At 29.4% G+C, this 24,172-nt stretch overlaps 1 protein-coding gene across 1 annotated transcript in view; it reads right to left on the reverse strand.

Annotated features, from left to right (window-relative positions):
* The window catches only part of LOC107442238 (uncharacterized), an 81,040-nt gene extending 56,868 nt beyond the window's left edge, over nt 1-24,172 (reverse strand). Inside the window, exons 1-6 of the mRNA XM_071180872.1 lie at nt 23,997-24,172; nt 20,954-22,314; nt 18,014-18,092; nt 14,608-14,671; nt 9,607-10,048; nt 4,034-4,091 (exon numbers count right to left, since the gene is read on the reverse strand). Of these exons, the coding sequence (XP_071036973.1) occupies nt 4,034-4,091; nt 9,607-10,048; nt 14,608-14,671; nt 18,014-18,092; nt 20,954-22,190 (1,880 nt within the window). The 5' untranslated portion in view covers nt 22,191-22,314; nt 23,997-24,172. The remainder of the gene's footprint in view (nt 1-4,033; nt 4,092-9,606; nt 10,049-14,607; nt 14,672-18,013; nt 18,093-20,953; nt 22,315-23,996) is intronic.

The raw sequence follows: 24,172 nt of genomic DNA on the forward strand, positions 1-24,172 counted from the left end.
CAGTTGATATATCATCATCAAGAAAAAACAAAGAGTAATTGACTCATTAGATGAAATGTTTTGTTCTTCAACTGAAACATAAATTAAGAATTTTCTGACAAAATAGTTGCAAAATGAACAAAATAGTTGCTTTTAGTAGCCTAAGGCATGAAAATAGTAGCCGAAAACTTTGAAAATAGTTGCCTAAATAAGAACAAAAATTCATCAAAAATATGACTAAAATTTTGTTAATGACTTAATTATCATATACCAAGATCCATACAGTCAAGTTGGTGGCAAATATGATAATTTTGATTTTTATATAAACATTATGCTCTAGCACTATTTTCAATTTTATCAATAATTGATCTAGGAAATATATATTGTGAAAAATGATCAGTCAAATTCTAAATTCACGCATCGTAATATTGTTTTAAAAATTGTTTTTCTAAAAAAGCATGCGGAATTTCTTAGCCATTGAAAAGACGATCGAGAAACGAAATAGACTTACAATGGAATTTGTGCAGATTGAATGAATTAAAAAGTGAAGATTCAAATTTGCAATTCAAAATTTTAAACTTTTTTTATTACTTAAGAAGAAAAAAGCGCAGTGTGTTCAGAAACTATCGCGGGCTGCAGATTTTCAACCCAACTCACGCTAAAAAAAACATCGCTAGGAGTACAGAAAAGTCATCCAATAGTCTCCTTTTCCTGAAAATAGTTGCTTTTTTAGCCTTTTCAGGCAAAAAAAAGTTGCCAAAGTCGCCTCATGCCAAAAATAGTTGCATTTCGGTCCCCTATGGTAACCCTGATATATTCACAAGTGTCATGTTTTATTGTTTTATTTATATGAACACCTCAACAAATGTTTTATTTATATGACCACCTCAAAGATTATATTTCTCTTATCTTTCTTTTACTCCAGCTGTGTTAAATACAGTCACAGTAATATCATTTTCTCTTTTTTTTTTTGCAAAGATAAAGTAACAGGAGAAAGATTGATTCTTCAGCAGTGAATTAACTAAATAATATTTTTAGTTATGGATAAGGCAAAAACTTTGAATGCTTTAAAAATGGTGAAAATATGCATAGTTTTTTTCTCCGTGCAATTTTAAGCAGAAAAGGTTTTCTTTTCAGATCTAGAAAAAAATAGTGTCCGGTTTGAAGAGATAGAAAATAACTTTCCGGGGCAAAAATTATTATCCACATCTAGTTGAGGGAGTATCTTCTTTGTGGAGAATGTACATTATGGGCTATTCATAGAAGATTCACATGGAATAAAATATATGTCCGTATTGAGACGCATCCGATTTGCAGGAGTGTCCATAATAAATGTGTAAAAAAAAAGACTGCATACATACTTATTTTAATGAGTAATAAAAATTTGAACTTGTTTATTGATCATAAAACTAAGTTTATTTAATCAAAACACTGTACTATGGATTAAATTCCATTAACAAGTAAAATTTCTCAAAAATTTAAAATTTAAGATTGAATATTGCACTCTCCTTATAATCGAATAACCCGTTTAATTGCATAGATTTGGCTGGAACCGATGGTATTCCTTTAAGCGGGGTTGACTGTATCAGAATTTTGATAATTTTCCCTTCAATTTATTTATTATTTTTTTACTGCTTTTTTGAAAGAAAGATTAGTATTATTTAAATTCCTAAAAAATCAAGTACTTTTCAAGTACCCTATGGCAGAATTCAAGGACTTTTCATGTCCCTGATTTTTTTCAACAAAATTCAAGGTTTTTCAAGTACCGTGGGAACCCTGTACTTACACTTTAGTGTAGAAAGGGGAATGTTGTTAAAGAGATCTTGGAAAGCAAAAGTCGCAATTGAACTAATATTATTTTATTTAATAAATTCTAATTTTGGTTGATCATTAGTAATAATCCGAGAAAAGCCTTCATCTCTTCTTCTTCAATTGCGACTTTTGATTTCCATGAACTATTTCATAGCATTCCCCTTTTATAAACTAAAAGATGTTCTTTTGAGTTATTAACTATGATTATAAAAATATCTTTAATTGTGATTTTAAATATTCTAATTAATTTTTGACTTTTTAAAAATTATCTGTACAATGGAAAACATATTTTTGTTAAAATTGATGGAATACCACAAGGATCTAATTATTCATCAATGTTAGATAACTTATTTGTACGCTATTATGAAAAAAATTATGCTGTTGATTTTAAATTTGTCTTTAGATTCATTGATGGTTTAATTATCAAAATTACATAATTTCGTTAAATAATGTTTACGCCGAGGGATTAATCTGGCTTCATAATCATGACGATAATATTAATTTCAATTTTGCAATCAAAAAAGGAAGAAAATATCTGCATTGTTGATACATACTATAAAAGAAATGAATTTAAATTTCATAAAAATAAACTAATTCTAAAGTTCATTTATTTAAATACCACTTTTAATCAAATAAATAGAACAAAAAGAATCTGTAATAATGGTTATTTATCGAAAGAACAAATAATGTTTAATTGGTCTTTTTCTCTACACAACATTTTCTGAGGGAATACAATTATTAAAATTTGGTGTAAAGATTGAATTTTGTGACTCCTTTTTTTTTCTTCTGCGAAATGAATATTATGGTAGGTGTTGTTTTGAAAAGTTAGTCAAATGTGCATTAAGAAATAAACATTTGTAGTGTGCGAAGATTTAGTATGATTTTTGAGTCAATTTTTTATTGCTGTGCATTTGCTAAAATGATGATCAGACGTAAGTTTAATTCCAAGGTATTTTAAAGAAAAGAAATAGGATACACATTTTAAAGATAAGTAAGTAATTTTAAAGTGTTTATTATTGTATCTTTCTTATTATGCCTGCTTAGAGTTGTTAAATAATATCTTTGTGTCTAATATTTTTAGTCTCTATAGGTTTGCTAATTTTAAGCAACTGCCTGGTACACCTTACACTGGTGCTTTTTTTTAAAGGTAAAACCAGTGAACCACTGTGCCGCCAAATATTAGAAATGATACAATAAAAATTATAATGCTTTTTTTTTATTAAGAGTAAAGTTTCAATTAAAGAAAAGTGTATATATATATATATAATATATATATATATATATATACTTTTTATAATTTTCCACGCTTCAACAATGAGAACATCTTTGTCGGCGATTGTCTTGTCTCTGACAATCTTAAAATAAGTTAAAATAAGATGGAAGTGTTTAAATTGTCTTCGATACACAATTTCAAAAAATGTTGAAATGAGTAGGAAATTTAATGACTATTAAAATTATTAATTAACAAAGGAAAGCAAACTAAATATTAACTTTCAAGCGGAAATAAAAGCTAATCATTAAAGTAGGCTATGGAATTAATAAACGAATTAACAAAGGATAACTAAAAACACAAATATGTAAAATAACAAATTAACAAAGGATAACTAAAAAAAAATAAGCTAACAATTAATAATTAGCAAAAAAAACTAGTTAACAAGAAATCACAAAAATAACAGTTAATGTAAAAAAACTAACAGTTAATAACTATGGAAAACAAGCTAGAACAATTAATAACTAGCAAAAAAATAAATTACTGTTACTAACTAATAAAAAATTAGTCGAAAGAAATAATTAATCCCTTAATAAACATGCTTTTGTAGTACATATTATTTTATTTCACATTCAAAATTATTATCGCAAACTATTTAACACAGTGTATTATAGGTAAGTAAACAACTTTTAATCTAATTTTTTCAATTGTGTGCCGTCAAATTTTGAGCTTGTTAAAAGTGTGCCACAACAAAAAAAGGTTGAGAATCACTGGGTTAAACCCACTGCCCGGTAGCAACAATAAAAACAGCTTGTTTAACCTGAATCCTTGAATGGTATTTCTCATAAGTGCAGCATGGCAACTAATTCGCTGACTTACAAAGTTTTAAATTCTATCTCAAAGTTAATTGAATATTTTAAATCAAAGTAAGTCAACCAATATATACTATTTTAATTGAAGTCAAATTGGAGATATTTTACAGCTGGAAGTAACAAAAGAAGTGAAAATCAAAACAAATTGTTGCATACTCACGAGGAGGAGAAGGATGGAGGATCCTCTGGGCTCTCTGGCAGCATTTTGGATGACTTGTCTTTAAACGGAAGAAATATATCAATATCAAGCATATAATTTCATGACACATATTTTTCACTTTAGTATTTATTAAGTATGAGCTTAATTTATTTATCTATAAATGTAAAATTCCTACAAATAATAAAACCTCAATTATATATATATAAGTTCAAAGTGTAAAAAAAAAACATGAAAAAAATTACAGAACAATCAAAATAGGAAAAAAGAAAAATATTAGGAATTTGAAGAAAAAAAATTCTGAAAAAAAAGGAAAAAAAATTAATAAAAATCCGGAAAATAAAAGATGTAATATCACCTAACACGATTATAATCACAAAAAGAAGTGCTTTATAATATTGTATCAATATAGCCAAAGCAAAATATATCAATACAAAAGTGTGAGGAGCAATAAAAAAAAAATAGTATAGACATAAGACATATAGATACACACACGCACGCATTAATTTTTAAATATTTTTTTAATAAATATTTTTAGTAAAATTTCTTTTTATTCTTAATATTTTTCCCGTGTTTTCTCTATATTTTTAACATATATATATGTATATATATATATATATATATATGTGCACATCCATTTTCGGGCCCATCCTTGGTAACTAACAAATCAAACGCACTTCAGTAATGCAGNTACATATATATATATATATGCGCACATCTATTTTCGGGCCCATCTTTGGTAACTAACAAATCAAACACACTTCAGTAATGCAGCAAGAACGCACTTACAAAACTCCCCTAGATACGCTTTTAGTTCAATTTACGGTTTTGTTTTCATTTTTTGCAATCTGGCAATCTTGTTAAGAAAATATTTTAAATCATTCTTAAAAAATTTCAAGTTCATGTAAGTCCATTTGAATTCGCTACTCGCTTTATAGATTTCATTTAATTTTTTATTCTGTTTTTACGTGATATTTTTACTTATTGTGTTCTATTTTATTTGTTCTATTTTATTTTTTGTAAAATTTTTTGAGTGCTTCTCACACTATTGTATTGATATATTTTGCTTTGGCTATATTAATGCAATATTAGAAAGCACTCTTTTTATGGATATAAGTGTGTGAGGATTATATCTTTTATTAATCTTTAAGATTATAAAAGATATAATTATAAAGATATAATCCTATATAAAAGATAAGAAAAGATTATATCTTTTATTTTCCGGATTTTTTTATAATTTTTGTCCCTTTTTTTCGGATTGTTTTTTTTCTTTCCAGTNATGGATATAATCGTGTGAGGATTATATCTTTTATTAATCTTTAAGATTATAAAAGATATAATTATAAAGATATAATCCTATATAAAAGATAAGAAAAGATTATATCTTTTATTTTCCGGATTTTTTTATAATTTTTGTCAATTTTTTTCGGATTGTTTTTTTTTCTTTCCAGTTTCTTGTTATTTTTATTTTACTTTATTTTTTTCCCTCTTCCTTCATTGTTCTGTATATATATATATATATAAACATATAAATAGATAGAGAGAGAGAGAATTCAGTATTGTATAGAATGGCCACCAGCAAAGTATTGAAAGATAAAACTATACCTGCAAAACCATTTTGAGTGAAGATTCACTTACAATGAGCGACAAATAGTGTTATAGTACAGTACAGAACCCGTTATCCGGAAATCAGAAAACCAAGAAACCGGAACGAAATGCGATAAATTTTCCCGCAATTTTCAAAAAAAAAATTTTCTTCCTCATAAGATGTTAGGATTTTTCTTTCTTTTTTGAAAGATGTTTACCTTACAATCATTTCAGAAATAATCATTAGTGTATTACCTCATCNAAAAATAACTATATATATATATATAAAAATAGAGAGAGAGAGAGAGAATTCAGTATTGTATAGAATGGCCACCAAAGTATTGAAAGATAAAACTATACCTGCAAAACCATTTTGAGTGAAGATTCACTTACACAGCATGATGAGCGACAAATAGTGTTATAGTACAGTACAGAACCCGTTATCCGGAAAACCAAGGAACCGGAACAAAATGCGATAAATTTTCCCGAAATTTTCAAAAAAAATTTTTTCTTCCTCATAAGATGTTAGGATTTTTCTTTCTTTTTTGAAAGACGTTTACCTTACAATCATTTCAGAAATAATCATTAGTGTATTACCTCATCGTTTTTTCTTATTTTTAAGATTAGTTCCAAATAATTTTTTTTTTAGTTGGGTTCAACACTAAAAAAACGGCTTTTAGTAGCGATTCAGAAAACCGGAAAAATCAGTTATCTGTAATAGCGATAGTCCCAATCGTTCCGGATAATCGGTTCTCTACTGTATTTAATAGTGTTTAAGCATGGTAGTTTTTTATTTAAACGTTAGTCATTCAGACAACAAAATACCTTTTTATTTGCATAAAATCAAATATTTTTAAACATTAGAATTAATTTAAAGCTGAAAAAAGAAGAAGCTGATATTGTTTTAACAAATATTTCCTTCTTATTAAAAAGAACCGATTATCAAAATATATATAAATATTGGGGAAAAGTAATGTTTCTTTTTTTTTAACACATCACATAATACAAAAGTTTGTACCCCATGGAATAGCTCTATTGTTCATATTATATTGCTCACTAGTATTTGTAAGATTTATGTATATACATAATTAGCATTATATAATTTAAATTACATTGTTTCATTATTTATATTTCCAATAAAGTAAATACTATTTTGTTCAACTATATTTGCCAACTGTTTAAGGTGATTTTTGCGTCCCTAAAAATCCACCGTCAGGCATCTTTGCTTACAATCATTATTCATGAGAAGTTATATCTTTACAGTATGTGAATTGTTTAAAATACTTTTGGCAAAATTTGTATTCATAAATAATATTAAACACAAGACTTTACAAAAAAAGGGTAGATTCCATATTTCTAAAAGATTGCTACAGAAAATACAAAGGTTGGGTAAACATTGGCAGTTCCAGTGCCTTTACTTTTAAATGTTTAAGAATACTATAATAATTAAACAGTGACCACCATAGTACCCCTATCTATTTTGATGAGGGGGGGGTTTGAAGTGTATCTGCTACATTTTAGATTTTCAAATTCATTACTTTCCACGACTCATTCCAAGAAATTTTCACGACTTAACGAAGTTACTGTTTTCTCTGACAATTACACAACAATAAATTTAAAAAAGCATTATAATAACATCAGTTGAAATGACAGGTATAACAAAAACTGTTATACTCTACATCTTCATATTTATTGACTTTATAAAAAATAAAGAAAGAGTTGAAGCAATAAAATAGCTTTAAAAAAATACAAAAGCAAATAACTCAATACAGTCAGAAATATGTAGTTATTTTAAACCTGTTTTATTTCTTCTTAAAGGTAAGTGTAATATAAAAAGCCTAAACAAGAATTTTAAATCAATAAAATAAAAAAATAATAAATAGATAAAAAAAGAACCTCTAAAATCAGGGAAGTTTAAAAGATAATTCGCTCTAGAAATGATGATCTTTATTTCATTTTTGAAAGAACACCATAATTTTTACAGAACAGGACAAAAACATTTTATGCTTTTAATAAAATAAAACTATGAGTGGGGATTTTGTTACTCTGCATCTGCATATTTATAGATTTTAAATTTAAAAAACAGAGTAAAGAAAGAGTTGAAGCAATAAAATAGCTGAAAAAAATACAAAAGAAATTTTTTCTTCTTTTTTTTGTGCACAATTATATTCTAAAGGTACGGGTTTGTGGTTGTGTGACATGGGCGACGCTGCTCCACCGNTTTTAATAAAATAAAACTATGAGTGGGGATTTTGTTACTCTGCATCTGTATATTTATAGATTTTAAATTTAAAAAGCAGAGTAAAGAAAGAGTTGAAACAATAAAATAGCTGAAAAAAATACAAAAGAAATTTTTTCTTCTTTTTTTGTGCACAATTATATTCTAAAGATACAGGTTTGTGGTTGTGTGACATGGGCGACGCTGCTCCACCGTCGTGGTTCCGCCACAGGTGCCCACAGGCTAACGAGAAGAGAGTAGGAGTTCTGGCATTTCTGTGGCCAATGGGACAACCCCCAAGTGCCCGCCATTAAATATATATATATATTCTAAAGATACTTTTCTCGTTCATCTGAAAGGAAATAAATACTGCTGATTTTTCTGTTCTCATTTCGGAATTAAAAAAAATTTGCCAATGACTGGCTTGCGGCAGCTAGAAATTTAAATTGACAAAAATTCTGAAATCACAGAAGTTTAAGAGATAATTCGCTCTAGAAATGATGTTTTTTCTTTCATTTTTTGTAAAAACACTATAATTTTTAAAGAACATGATAAAAACATTTTATGTTTCAATAAAATATGACTGTCAGTGGGGATTTTGTTACAAATTCAGTTATTTGGAACACCATATAATTGGGATGGGGGTAAATTCTATTTTAAAAATTAGATTTTTTGGCGACCTAAATCTATGACTTCCCGTGATTTTTTTAAAAAAAGATTTGCTAAAATCATGGCAAATTCTGTTCAATACCGAAATTCATGACTTTTTAGGTGTGCAGATACCCTATTTATAAAATGAGCACCGTGGCAGAATTTTTTCAGTCTTTCTGCGACAAATCTCTCCAGCACTAATATATCTTTCTGCACGATACTTTTAATAATAACAAAGATACATGTTACTAATTTAAAGTAACAAAAGCGTCAACTTCAAAAGAAAAAAAACTTTTCGGAAAAAAATAATGTAATTTTTAAAATTGAATATGTAATAATTTTTATTCTATTATTATGAGCTATATTTTTGCATTTTACAGGGAGAAAATACACTAATTATTTGCTCTTTCTTTCTTTGTAAGTCATTATCGAATTTAAAAACAAATAAAAAATAGTGAAATCCATAGCAGTAACTAACAGAAAAAAAAGATCGACTGTGAAATCATGCCAAATCGAACTCTTTAAAAAGGGGGGTTACAAATGTAGTGTTTTCATTTCGAGATTCAGCCGTTGTAATAAATAATATCAGTTAAAAATAACAGATTTTAAAAAATATGTGGAAATCAATAGCAATAACTGCAAAAAAAATAATAAACTAGAACGAATATTTCTGCAAAAAAGAAAACCAAACTTTTTATTTAATAAATTCTAATTTTGGTTGATCATTAGTAATAGTCCGAGAAAAGCCTTCATCTCAATGAAAATCAATTATACTCAAATGAAAATAGAAAAATTACAAGCCTTTTATTCCAACTCAGATGCGCAAGAATGGCATATAATTTTAAATATTATCCTGAAGAGAAGATAGAAGCTTTCGAAAATTTCTACTTCCCAAATGAAAAATCTTTCTGCAAGAACTCAGTATCATTCTGCGACAATGTCGCCACGGGGAAAATGAGAGGGGACTTAAGTATCCTCTGCTCCCCGGCCCCTGTTATGAAATAATTTATATATTTAAAATAAGCATTCTATTGCATATGAATTATTTGTATTTGAATAAGAAAAAAATTTTACAAATTAGAAGAGAACCCAAACAACTGATTAATGTGAAGATAATTACCCGATTCAACATTTTTGCAACAAGTTTCTTTAGAAGAAAGATTCCTTTTACTACTCCTGGAAGACAGTTTGGTGGAAGGTTTATAATTACTTGCGTCTGTGGTAACACAATATTCATTATTTGACACGAGCCAGGGCACAAAGAAGTTGGACATCCGTCTTTTCTTGGTCCTTTTACCTAATACTGATTTCATGAACGTTTTCTTAGAGGTTTCCTCCCCGCTCACAGTGTACCTCGAGAAAGCATTCTGTCGATTGTTTTTCTCAAAAGATTCGTTAAAAACGGGAGAACTACTCTCTGTAGACCATTCTCCGCTGTCGAGTTCATTCTCGGGAACAGGATCGTCTTTCGACGAAGCGACGGGTTCTTGCGACTCGATTTCACTTATGCTTTCGTAAAGGTGTTCGGTAGAGCACGCATCAGTCAGCTTCAAGTCAGAGCACTGGGGAAGAAAAAGAAATTATCAAAAAAATATGGCAATTTAAAGCATGCATAGCTGGCAACATGGATAGGAAAAATTCCAGTAGATTTTATTAAATAATATAAATTTCATGATGATTGTTGCGTAATGTAATGTACTAAATATTTTACACATAGAGAATTTTAGGCATTTTTACAATCATCAGAATAGAAAGACTGCAATATTACCCAGTTATGATTGACATTAAACATACTTGAAATGTTATGTTTCCTCATAATTTCAAATATTAATAGTCATTTAATTCCTCTAAGATAGTTATGAGATTTTTTTAATTAATTTAAGAAGAGATCTCTGAATAAAAATAAATTGAATATATTAGAACAAAAAAAGTTTTGAACTGATTTCTATAAATGAGGTTTGCTTCATTATTTATTAGTAATACTTATTTAAATATTCAAGCAATAATCTCTACAAAGATTTTTATTCAATTAATAGGGATTTTTTTAGGAAACTTTCTCAATTTTAGGGAATTTTTTGAAATGTACAAAAACCAGGTGAGGAGATTTTTTATTAAACCAATAGACCAGGAGAAACTGGCAAAATCCAGTAGAGTTGGTAGAGTTGTGTATATTACAGGGTAGCCACTCAAATCTGAAAAAAAAATTTCCTCGTGCACATTATACACACTATATTAAGAGGAAACAACAATGACTGTGGTCTTGTGTGAGCTACATTGGGATAACTATATTTAATAGTTTTTAATTGCTGAAAAAACAGTGGAACATACTTAAATAATGCTATAGTAAATGAAATAGTTTAGTACAGCTGAAATATCATGGTTAAATATCCCATAGACACTTTGAGTGGTCTTTTAAGAGACAAAAATAAAGAACAGAATTCCCCGTATTTTCACAGTTAATTTAGGTGATTTTCAAATTCCCTGTATTTTCCAGGCTTCCCTGTGGAGTGGTAACCCTGTATTAAAACACTCAAATAACTTTTAGCAGCTCTAGCATTGGGAATGGAGAAACAAATGCAAATCCTGACAGCCTCTGATAAAATCACTGATTTATAAAAATCAGCCACTTTTCAAAATCAAAGCTGAAAAAAAAGACTCATTACAAATGTGAAACACTTTAAAACCATTCTTTATTATCAATGTTTCATGTGGTAATATTTGATAATATAATGATAATATTTTGATAATAATTGATAATATTATCATAGCTGCAAAAGGAAGAAATCCAGTAGATCATATGATAACTGTTCCGTAATATCTTTCATGTGAGGAAGTTTAGGGATTTTTATTGTCATCAAAATACAAAAACTTTATTACACTAATAAATGGCCTGCAATATTTTCCATTTATGACTGCAATTAAATGAAATTGAAATGTAATTCTTATTATGTTAACTTTTAATTTTAAATAGTATTTGATAAGTAAATCAATATTGTTAATTTAGAGATTTTACATTTTAAAAAAAGAGAGTACTGAATAAAAACAAACTGAAATTTTAGAACAAAGAAAAGGAGAAGCTTTAAAGTGATTGCTATATGTTAGGCTCGCTTCATTATGCACTGGTTATACTTATTTAAATATTCAAGCAAGCAATATGTATAAAAATTCTATTCTAATAGCTAAATCTTTTAATTCGCATAGCCAAATCTTTTAACAAAAAATAAGCACCTTTTAAGCACTCAAAAAATATTTTTAAGCACTATATACATTAACAAAATGCAGAATAATTTTCAAAGACTTTAGATGATCAATATAAAACAACTAGTTTCTGACAAAGAAACTTGTTTTTGTATCCCCGTAAGAAAAAAAAGAAAGTGCTTCATCAGATAGTGCAGAGTATTTTTTTTAAAAATTAAAGCCTCCCTCTGTAAACTTTACAAGAAGTTGAAATTCGAACATTATTCTAATCTTTCGTACATTCTAAATTTATTCTAACAGACCTTTATTTTTTTCATGAAAAATTTTTTTCTCCGTGAAACTTGTTTCTATATGAACCTATGGGAATGTTCTCATAATGAAAATAACTTTTAGTGCAAGTACTGCTAAATGCATGTTCGTTTATTATTATTTTTTTTTTTAAATTTAAGTTGAAATTTAACAGTGGCCAATGATTTTCATGAATTTTTAAATTCTAATCACAAGTACATTGTTCTATATTTATTCTAACAGACCTTTATTTCTTTATGAAACATTTTTTCTCTGTGAAACTTGTTTCTATATGAACATATGGGAAATGTTCTCATAATGAAAATAACTTTTAGTGCAAGTACTGCAAAATGCATGTTCGGATCCTTTTTTTTATTTTTAAATTTAAGTTGAAATTTAACAATGGACAATGATTTTTAAATTCTAACCATACGTACATAGTTCTAAATTTATTCTAACAGACCTTTAATTCTTTATGAAACATTTCTTCGCTGTGAAACTTGTTTCTATATGAACCTATGGGAAATACTCTCATAATGAAAATAACTTTTAGTGCAAGAACTGCTAAATGCATGTTGCTTTTTTTTTTAAATTTAAGTTGAAATTTAACATGGACAATGATTTTTAAATTTGGATACAATTTTAAGCTCAAAATTTTACAATAGCAAAACTATTTTTGAATATACGGGGGAAAATATATAAAAATTTATTTTGAAAATATCTTCTTACTTTGCCATATTTTTGTGTTGATTTTTTAAAATAATTTTTAATTTTCACAAATTATGTCTAAATTTTCATAAAATAGGTACCTCTCATAAAACCTAGACAGACCCCTGACAACTTTGAGGGAAATTGAAAGGTCAGAGTTAGAAAAGAAAGAAACAATGAGGAAAAATGTAAAAGAATCCAAACAAAAAGCTGTATTTTAAAAGAATTAAGGAATGCTATTTTCTGCCCATCATTATTTAATGTCAATGATCGTCATTTTACCCTCCTCAGAGTTAAGAGAAAATGACCACAGTAAATGATTCAAATATAAATAAACTTAAGAATGCTTTGTATATTTTAATGAGATAAACTAAGCCATACAACAAACTTTCTGTTAGTTATTTAAAAAATTAAATATAAAGATATGGGGACAGAATATCACTGAAGAGTTTTAAGCAAATATATGATCAACTTAAAGATGATTCAGACAAATTGAAGCTGAGGTTAGATTACTTAATTTATTTGTTGGCAAAATTGAAATCTTTAAGATAAATTCGAAATTATTCTTCACACGCAAGGTAATATTAAAAGCAATGATTAAAAGTAATATTAACTTTTATGAACTTTAAAACAATGTTGAAACTTAACATAGGAGAAATATAATAACGGAGATTTTACTAGCGACATTTTGAGTAAAGTTTTGATACATAATGCGTAATCATGCAAGTCAAAAAGAGAAATTCAAAATTGGAAATAATATCCTAATTTGAAGAAGATTTCTTTAAACCATTATTTATAGTTACTTAAACTATTTTATAACTGTCGTTGAACTGCCGACCCAAATTTGGGGTTACAGCAATTAATGTTCACCTCTGCAGCCTTGTCATTTTGACCCCAACCCCTTAGATCAATCGAGTATTGGGAGATATTTGACTTTGCTGAGGAACTACATTTCAACTGCGTTACACGGAGAGGAAAACCAGGAAAACGTCTCACAGTAAGCCTGACTGCAAGGGGAACTTAAACTATCAACACTCAACATACTGCAGTACTGGCAATAGCACTATCTGTTGAGGAAGAAGAGAAGTATTTTTGCAATCAGTGGGTATTTCATTGCCAATTTTTTTTCAAGATTTCTTTAACAAATATGGAGAAATTTAAGAATATACAGGTAAACAGGAGATAGTTGTAAAATACGGGAGACTTTGCAGGTATGCTTAAATTTCAAATTCTGCTATTAAAAAAATATGTTAATATAGTTTTCTATAAACTTAAATTTGAAACATCTTTTTCTTATAAGTGTACAACAGTCCCCGGCCAAATTATTAGATGCACTATAAAATTCTATGTAAAATCTTAATTATCAGGTGATACTGTACAGCTGTATTGCTTTTACTCAGATGAAACCAGTTTGCACTTGTTTACGTTCGTGTATCAAATGGTTAAATTAGGCGATACATCATATAAATTCGACGGTCCAATAAATTAGACGATATATTATATAAATATAGGATATTTATTATATCAAGCATTATATTAGTATATTATATTTGTATCAAATTATTAGACGCACTGTAGTTTTTGAATAATGACATGTTTGGCACGAGTTGATATACAATACTTTTATATTTGAAGACACATGTAATGGGTTTTTATTCAGCAGACTTTTTATATACTTCTTATTTGTATTTATTTTTAACATATTGCACGACAATGTTAACCCATTGATACACGAACGAAAAAAAGTGCAAATCGGTTTCAATCGTGCAGAAAACAATAAGGCTGTATAGTATCACTTGATAATTATGATTTTACATAGAATCTTATAGTGTGTCGTATAGTTTGGCCAGAGACTATAGATATCCCAATTTATAAAATCAAATATGAATCAGAGTGTAATTAAGTAGAGAGAGAGAGAAGCAAATACCTCTGCAATGATATCAACAATTTCAAGAGACAAATTTTGATCATCAAGAGGCGGATGAATAGTCCTGTAAACAAAATATATGACTAAATTATCACGCAAACAATCATGGAGATTACTTACACTAATTTTGAAACATTAAAGAATTATTAATAGATATAAAAAAACTCTTATTTTTTTTTAAAAAAAAATTGTAAGTTTAACCCTACCAATATTTTTTTTGGAGGAGGAGAGGGGAAATGTGAGGAATGAACGTGTTTTTTTATTTCATTTACAGATAGAAGGAACTCAAATAAAATGTAATACCCAAGTTTTAACACGCTCGCTGCCACCGACGCACAAGCGCGTCACCTCCTAGTATGCCGACGATCAGTAGCCCCCATCCCTCCCAAGCTCTAGGGCGCATTCCTGGGCAAATTCTAAATCCCCTCCCAAACTATTCGTTTTATTTAGTGTAAAAATCCCCCCCCCAAGCTTTAAGTGGGCGCATCATGCGCCCACCTCCCGCCCTGGTGAGGGCCCCTGCCGACGATGCGCTGGCGCGTCGATCAACTACGATAAGTTATATGCTCTGTGTTTAGTGTGGCTTTGGGAGCTGAACGGAGAGGTTATTTCGGCACGTTAGTGAAGCATTATTTTTTTTATTTTTTGTGGTTGGTATTCAAAATTTTTGTTTGAATTTTTTTACGTGCATGACTGCCAATATCTGTATATTGTGCTTATTATTTGAAATATTTTCAGTATTGCTTCAGAAATGGTACTACATATACTTGAATGGTATTCCATTTTATTCCTTTTAAGCTGCTATTTTATGCAATATGCCAGCAATTTCTGAGAATATTGATCAGACGCGCTGGAGCGTCAGTGACACTCACGAAGACAGGTTGGGTCTGTGTGGTTGGTACTGACGCTCCAGAGCGCTCTCTAAACAGGAAAATTATGCTTATTCGTTTTTCTGGTTTTCCCAGTAAAATATAAGGAACATTTAAACTATTAAAACCCTGTTTTGTAATCCGGCTTCTGAGGATGGAAATATCATTTTTAGTGGCAGCGAATGTGTTAAGCTGAAATTTAACTTTTTTTGTGTATAAAAAACATTTAATTTGCCATCAGTATACTATCCCGAGTTATCACGGATGTTAAAAATGTGAAAAAACTATACATAATTAGTGAATAGAAAATAAGCGTTAAGTCACATTCTTTCAACCAGGGTCCTGCTTTTGTGAATTTGTTTAAATAGGGTCCAGTTATTGCAAAAATTGCTAAAAACCTTTTCAAGAAGTTTTTAAATTGTAAATAGATACAAGATTCTGCTCAAGAATTGCTGCAACTAAATTAGAGATGCAACATACAAATATTTGGTATTTAGAATATACTGCTCAACACAGAATATTCATTTCGGACGAATAATGGAAACAAAATCACTCACATTTTTAATAATTTCAATTGACATATTTTAAATAACACAACTTAGTAATGTATCACTTTTAATGTGTTAAGCATTAAGTAAACTTAAACAATTCTTTAATTTATAATATTTCATTTAAAAAATTGCCAGAAAGTAATTTTTATTTACATAATATTCTATTAATAAATTTCATGAATAAATATAAATTGATCAATTATTTATTTACAAAAAAAATTATGATTTAACATTAATAAGAATGCACACACAATGTTTGTAAAAGTAGAAATATTTTCTTAGAATACTACATTTGGAATTTAAACTTAGGGAAACTTTGTTTGTCTCAAACAATCTCTCCCCCCCCCCTCCTTCGGGAAGTGTTTATTCGATTAACAAAACAATAATGAAGATAAACAAATTTGTGAAAGGCCTGATTAAAAGATAAATTATTCCTGATTAAAAGATAAATTAAGGCCTGATTAAAAGATAAATTAAAGGATTCGTTAGCGGATCCAAATTTCTTCTCAACAGACCCCTGATTGTAGTAAAAGGTTCTACCTAGTTGAGTTTATTTTTTTTTAATTGATTTCTTTTTTATCCTGTGTTAAGAGTTATTTTATTGAAATATATATGTAGACTAGCCTAAAAACATAAAGCTATGGTTAAAAAACAAACAACAATCTGGCGAAAAAAATTATTTGTGGAATTCATGAAGAAAAATTTATAGGTTTCATATAAAAAGCAAAATAATTTGAGTATAAATTATACTACAATAAAAGTTATTTCATAAAGATTTTAATTCAAAATAAACACAGACAGAGGAAATATGTTATAAATCGATCACGTTATGAGTGTTATAACCAGGGTTGGAGTTTTTGCCGGCAAACACTGGTAAAAACCGGCAAAAACCAAATTACCTACATTGCTGATTAGTAAATATTATTACAAAATACTTGAAATAAATTTAAATCAATCATAAGGAATAATAATTGATACATTACATGAAAAAATTATTTTTAACACATTAATAATTAATATAAAGGCAATAATTTTTAAAACATTGAAAGTTTTTGACCTCTTTTCATTTTAGAATCCTTAAATAAATTTTTTTTTACAAATAAATAAATATTATTATTTGTATAATATTATTATTATTATATTATAAAAAATAATTATTTGTACAATAATTAACTACACATCTTGATAGATTTCATGCTCTAAATTATCGTTATATTAATTTAAAATAAGTTCATTTCACTGGAAAAAAGAGAATAATTGCAAATTTTCCAATCAATAATGTTTTAAACTACTAAAATGATATATTATTAAATTATGATTTAATTATGAATAATAATTTTGTTAATTTTTTTGTAATTATTGTTATATTTATAGTATATATTTAAATTTTAGGAATAATTTTGTACCAAAAATGTGTTTTTGTCCTCTCATCTTGGAAAATATAGGTTTTTGCCATTTTTTGCCAATTTGCTTGGCAAAAACCTGCTTTTGCCAGGACAGTTTTTACCAATGTTTACCATGGTTTTTTCCACCTGCAGCAAAATCTTGCCAACCCTGGTTATAACACAATCTAGAATTGACTGTATGGCTATTGATTAGTCAATGCCTTTGATTCGCTTTCTATGCAACAAAAAAAAAATTTCCTCAAGAATTTTTTAAGATTAAAATATAAATAAAAAGTAATCCTGCGTAAAAGTAAGTTTCAAATGTGTGATCTATGTGAGTACACATAACATTTTGTAATGTGATGTCAGAAGAAACGTTTTTCAGACAATTTATTTGCATTAATTATTAATTACACTTTAATTATCTATATGTTAAGTCAATTCATAAAATTAAACTTTATTATTAATATATGCTTTTTTAAAATAAGGTACTTGTCCCTGCCCTCTCTTTCGAAAAAAAAAACCCCAATAAAACCAACTCGGGATGGGTTTTTTGTAACCCTACCCACATCACAATGTGTCAAAATAAAAAAGAAATCACCTCTCTGATAGTGGAGAAGATTTTTCATCTTCTGAATCAGTCACATCAACCCAACCTTCATCACTTTCATAAGACTCTCCTAAAAAAAAACATAGAAATTACATTTTTGTAACAACATACAGTGGCTTAACTAGAAAACATTCCTGTGTAGTTTTTCTTTCTTTTTTAAAAAAACTGGACCATAATTTTTTAAAATTGAAATATGAAAATATTTTATGGAAAATGTGATATCTATATATATATATTTCTCTTACACGGCGACAAAAAAAAAAACCTCATTACAACTCCCCGAATGGCAACGCTAAAAAATCGACCGATGATTGCCGCTAAAAATGTCACATGCCAAATCTAGCTGAGGTGGCTCAAAATATAGCACTTTTAAAACCGGAAAGTGAAATAACCAGAGAGAGCATTTTCACCAAACGTCAGTAATCACACTATCAGCTGCGGCAATCTCATACTATTAAGCTAAGCAGAAGTGAGTAGTCTTTGTCGATAGATCTCTATTTTAGTATTTTGTCGAAAGCGCTTTCTTTCACGAATTTATATATACGAATTTATTTGACGAATAATTATAGTCTAAATTTTAACCTTTTTAAAGAGATATCAGTTTTAGAATTTTTATCTTAAGATTTTATACTATAGCACGTTTTTAATAGGTTTAACGAATTACATGTCATTTATTTGAATTCAAATTTATTTTAATGACTTAGCATTTAATAAAAAGATGTTATTTTTTTTAAAAAAAAAGTTGTTATATGGATTTGAATGATTGTTTTGAATTCTTAGAATTTTGTGCATTTGCAATGTACCTAGGTTAGTAGTGAGCAAAGCAAACCATATAAGATTGCGTAGCAATTTTCGGGAGTTGACGAGCGTTAGCGAGCAGGGGGCGCAGCCCACTAGTTATAAAAAAATAGTTTTTCAACTTTGATAAAAAAAAAAAAAATTTTTTTTTGAGCTTTTAATCCATCTTTAAACTAGCATTTGTGGCAGATGATTTCACAACAAGAATGAAATCAAAATCTACAAATTACAGATATTTGCTAAGGAACAATGTGATCAAGGACACATCATATAAAATAAACAAACTTGAGATGAAAAAAATTTGCGTTTGGTAACTGAAGGGAGAGTCATTCTGAAGATGAAATAACAGGCAATAGAGTAGACATCATAATTTAGTTATGTTTATATAAGCTGAGTAACGACATTATTCTGATTGGTATTTGTAAAAAGCTTTCTAAATTTTTAAGAATGTACAAAAATTAGAAGAATTTTTAATTAAAACCAAAAGTGAATGGTGGCAAAGAGGATATTTCCTCATCATGATCTGTGTAAGAATAATTGCCAAGTTTTGGCAACTTCCGGGCAACCACCAGCAACAAATTTTTTAAAAAAAGATTACAGATAGGTACCAACTCGAAAGATATAATTCGTTTAACATTCACAAGTTTTTTGTAAAAAAGATTTGCAAATTTAAAATCTATTTGGCAGCTTGGTGATTGTAGATGGAAAGAAAGATCACGATACAGAAATATCCCCGTGGCGAAATCTATTATTTGTAGGGTATCTGCTCAATTTTAGATTTTCAAATCCATGACTTTTCCTGAATAATTCCAAGAATTTTTCATGACTTACCGAAATTACTATTTTCTCCGACAAAAACACAGCAATAAATTTAAAAAAGGCATTATAACAACATTAATTGAAATGATAGGTGTAACCAAAACTGTTATATACTGCATCTTCATATTTATTGACTTTATAAAAAATAGAGTAAAGAAAGAGTTGAAGCAATAAAATAGCTAAAAAAAAAAAAATACAAAAGCAAATAACTAAATACAGTCAGAAATATGTAGTTATTTAAACCTGTTTTATTTCTTCTTAAAAGTAATTGTAATATAAAAAGCCTAAACAAGAATTTTAAATCGATAAAATAAAAAAAAATAATAATAAATAGATAAAAAAAAAAACTCTGAAATCAAGGAAGTTTAAAAGATAATTCGATCTAGAAGTGGTGTTCTTTATTTCCTTTTTTGAAAGAACACTATAATTTTTAGGAACACAGGATAAAAACATTTTATACTTTTAATAAAATATGACTATAAGTGGGGATTTTGTTACAAATTCAGATATTCGGAAAACCATGAAATTGGGAGAGTAAGTTCCATTTTAAAAATTAGATTTTTCAGCAACCATGACTTTACATGATTTTTTTTAAAAAATAGTTAAAATTATGGCGTAACTACCGCTACAAATATTAAATACCAAATCACTAGTATATAAGACACGTTAACTCGATTCTATCATGAGGTACCCTTCGATAGATGAAGGTTGACATAGTCTATAAATAAATCCCTTCATTGGTGACCGGACGTGATAGGAACTTGTCAATATTGATGGATGATCCACATTAAACAGTTGACAGGGGTCTGTCTAGGCCGAATTTACTACCATTTAGCGGTACCTTCACAAATTCATTGTTAGGAATAACGGTAGTTTCACAAAATTCTTTTTCTTAAAGTTTTACTTTTGTATCACTTAAGAAACGATAAATTTATATTTTTACCATGTTTTTGTGTTGATTTTTAAATATAATTTTTCACAAATTATGTCTAAATTTTCACAAAATAGGTATTTTTCAGAAAAACCTAGACAGACCCCTGATATATAAACAGCATGAATCAACTAGTGGTAATCATTCATAAAATTCTGGAAGGGGAGTAATGTGGCGTAACTATTGCTATAAATATTAAATACCAAATCACTGGTATATAAGATATGTTAACTCGATTCTATCTTGAGGTACCTTTTGATAGATGAAGGTTGACATAGTCTATAAATAAATCCCTTCAAAATCATGACGAATTTTGTTCAATACCGAAAACCATGACTTTCCAGGTGAGCGGATACCCTGTAAATTATAACAGCTGAACTTACCATTCATTTGTTTGGCTGTATCTTTTTGCCTAGGGGACATTGAGTGGCAATTCGATAAGTTTTCGTATTCCTTCTGCGAGGAATCAATTTTGGCACTTTTTTCAATATCACAGTTTACGACACAAAGGCGGCCATTCTGCTCGCAGACGGGCCTCCGCCTCGACTGTCTCCAACTTTCGCGATTGGGCAGGTTGAGGCAACACAGATTATAGTAGAGATCGTCTTCTTGCTTTGCCTGCAACACAGAACAACTGAACACAGAATGCTGGCAAGAGAAACAAATGCAGGGCGGGTGGTGATGGGGCGACACTTCGTGGCACTTAACTTCCAGAATTGCACTGTCACGTAACTTGATGGATGGAATGGCTTTGCAAGCCGCACACGCGGAAGTTTGCCCCTCATGAATCTGATGCAGAACGTCGTGAATCCTATTCAGCCTGTCGTAAGGATCGTCGAGAGACGCAGGAAAAGTGGAGAGTGTTTGGTAAACATTTTGATTTCCCTCCTCGCAGTCGCTGGTTTCTTCCTTCTGACTGACAGGAGCTGGAGGACAGTCCGAAGGGAGTTTAGACCTTCGAAAACTACTTCTCCGTTTGTGAATTCTCTTCGAAAAAGTCTCTTCTCGTTTGACGATTTTGTGATGACTCCCGTAATTTTTAGCAGATTTATTCTTTTTGGGACTTGAAGACGACATCCCTTCGTAGAGTTCGATCGCCTTTTGAACGCTAGTCTCCTTGCCGGACGGCTCTTTCGACAGAAGGTTCTGTCGTTTAGGGCTGCTCGTCGGAGCAAGCAGAAAACTTTGGGTTGCGGGAGATACCCCCCTCTTGGGAAGGGGTGGTGGAGACACATTTTCTAATCCTTTAGAAATGCAGAATTTATCAGAGTTTGATTCGCAAACTAGTGTTTTTGTCAAAGCTTCCACACCAACCAAGCTCTTTTCATCGACTGATGGTGATGAGAAAAACTTTGATGCTTTAACAGAATTTCGATTCACGTGCAAAGAATCTTCTCCTTCTGAATGACGACGTACCTGAAATCCTTCCACTCGAGATAATTTCAAATCAATATTCAGTAATTCGCAAAAGGTATTGGCTTTCGGGAGATCCTCTTCCTTTGAAGCATTTTCGAACTGTTGACGGATTTTCATCAATTTTGGATTATCACGTATGCTTCCAACTTTTCTCCTCTGAAAATGATCCACTCTTTTCCGAGAATCTGAAGTGCGACCAGGCATTGTGGGTAATGAATATTTGTTCGGACTAACCAAAATTGGTATCTGATATCACTCTGTGTGAATTTTGTAAATAGATCAAAAATACCATTATGATAGTCTCAATAATAACCAGGCAAAAAGAAACCTGCAAAAAATAAAAATATTAGTTCTCTTAGAAACATTGAGTTCCTCATCAATCAATAATATTATACAGAGTACATAGCCAGATCTTTCAACAAAAGATAAGCACATTTTAAGCATTAAAAAAACATTTTTAAGCACTGTATAGATTAACATAATGCAAAATAATTTCCAAACATGATCATGATGAGATAACTAGTTTCTGACAAAGAAGTCTTGTCTTGATTATATTAGCCGTAATAAAATGATTGAGAGATTCTTCGGTTCGATATCAGAGGGTGGAAAATGACGTCTGAAATTGAGAATATCTGGCAAAATGCAACAGAGTTGCACATGAGAGTGCAAGAATCCAGTTCAGTAGACGCACATGTGGACTCGCAAATATTTCATCAAACATGTAAAATGATAGGCACTTTCATATGCCACGGACCGACGTCACGGCGAAACGAATTGCAAAAATTTTGAATAGAACAATGTGAAAAGCACGCTATTGCATAGAACAAGGCGAAAATCGACATGGTAGCGTAACCTTTCGAGTCGGTCCCTTCCTGTGATGTTTTTTATTTCAGTTTCTCACAGGCCACTGCCCAGAAGTTGCCAAGACCTCACCGAATATTCTGCCACAGATCACAATACGGAAATCTCCTCATCTTGAAAGTGTAAAAATGTCTTAACACCAGTTTTTTGAGTAATTTTTGGGGTTTCAAAAAAATGACACTAAATTTAGGGCACTCTATCAGAATGAAGCGTTTGTAAATATTTCTGTAACATGATCTGTCGAACCAAGTACAAACTTTTTTTTACCTGTTAGTATGTTAAACATGCAAATTATTTTTTAAAATAAAAGGAAGTAGATGTTTGACCGGAGGTGGCTGCAAGTTATACCTTTCCAGTTGTTCCCTTCCTGATGTTTCTCTTTTATTAGTTCATCGCGGGTCACAGCCCAGAAGTTGCCAAGACTTGACCATTTTTATGAGGGAGACAACGATTGGGAAACCTTCTCAAAGGTTTAAATGGCAATTAAATTAACATTCATCTATGGAACAGCAAACAAGACTTCATGTAATGATCACACTAATAGGAGGTCATACATTGAACATAAGAACATACATAGTAGTAGAAAATATTTTTAAGACTTGTTAATGAAAAAGTATGCAAGTGAACACACAATAATAATAATTTAACAAGAAATATCAGGAATGTTTCTGTTTCATTATTTGTGCCAAAAGGCTTTCCAATTTAAAAAACGTATAACGGTTTGTCCGGGAATAGTTATGAGTTATACCCTTCAAGTTCTTATTCGGTTATTTTCAAAGTTTTTGGCATGTTACCGCCAAGATTGAGTAGAAAATATCTAACGTAAAGACAGTTTTATATGTTAAAAATAACGCATTGTGAAAAATAACACGGAATTAAAAGAAAAAAACTTTACTTCATTTAGTAAATTTCTTAGTTTAGCGAAATTAAAGGCATTAACCTAAGAAAACATAATTTAGAGAAATTAATTTAAATACTATTTCAATGGAAATACAAATCAATATTTATTTTAAATACATCTCTGAAATTAATTTATTCACACACATAACCGGACAATACAATTTGATCTGAAAAGAGCTAACCAAAACAAGAAGTTGATGCAATAAGCCAGATAAGAAATTCCAAAATAAACAATGACACGAAACTCACACAAGAAACTACTGTACCCTAGATTACCATAATTATGCTGTGAAAAAATAAGCAGTTATATTAAAAATTATCAAATGATTTATTCGTACATTTAAATAATATGATCAAAACAAATGCCATTTCAGCCTCTAGTTTAACCAGTCTAAACATCATCAGTAAACAATACGAGGGGACTT

This window comes from Parasteatoda tepidariorum, chromosome 5 (assembly GCF_043381705.1).
Source record: "Parasteatoda tepidariorum isolate YZ-2023 chromosome 5, CAS_Ptep_4.0, whole genome shotgun sequence".
Taxonomy (NCBI): Eukaryota; Metazoa; Arthropoda; class Arachnida; order Araneae; family Theridiidae; genus Parasteatoda; species Parasteatoda tepidariorum.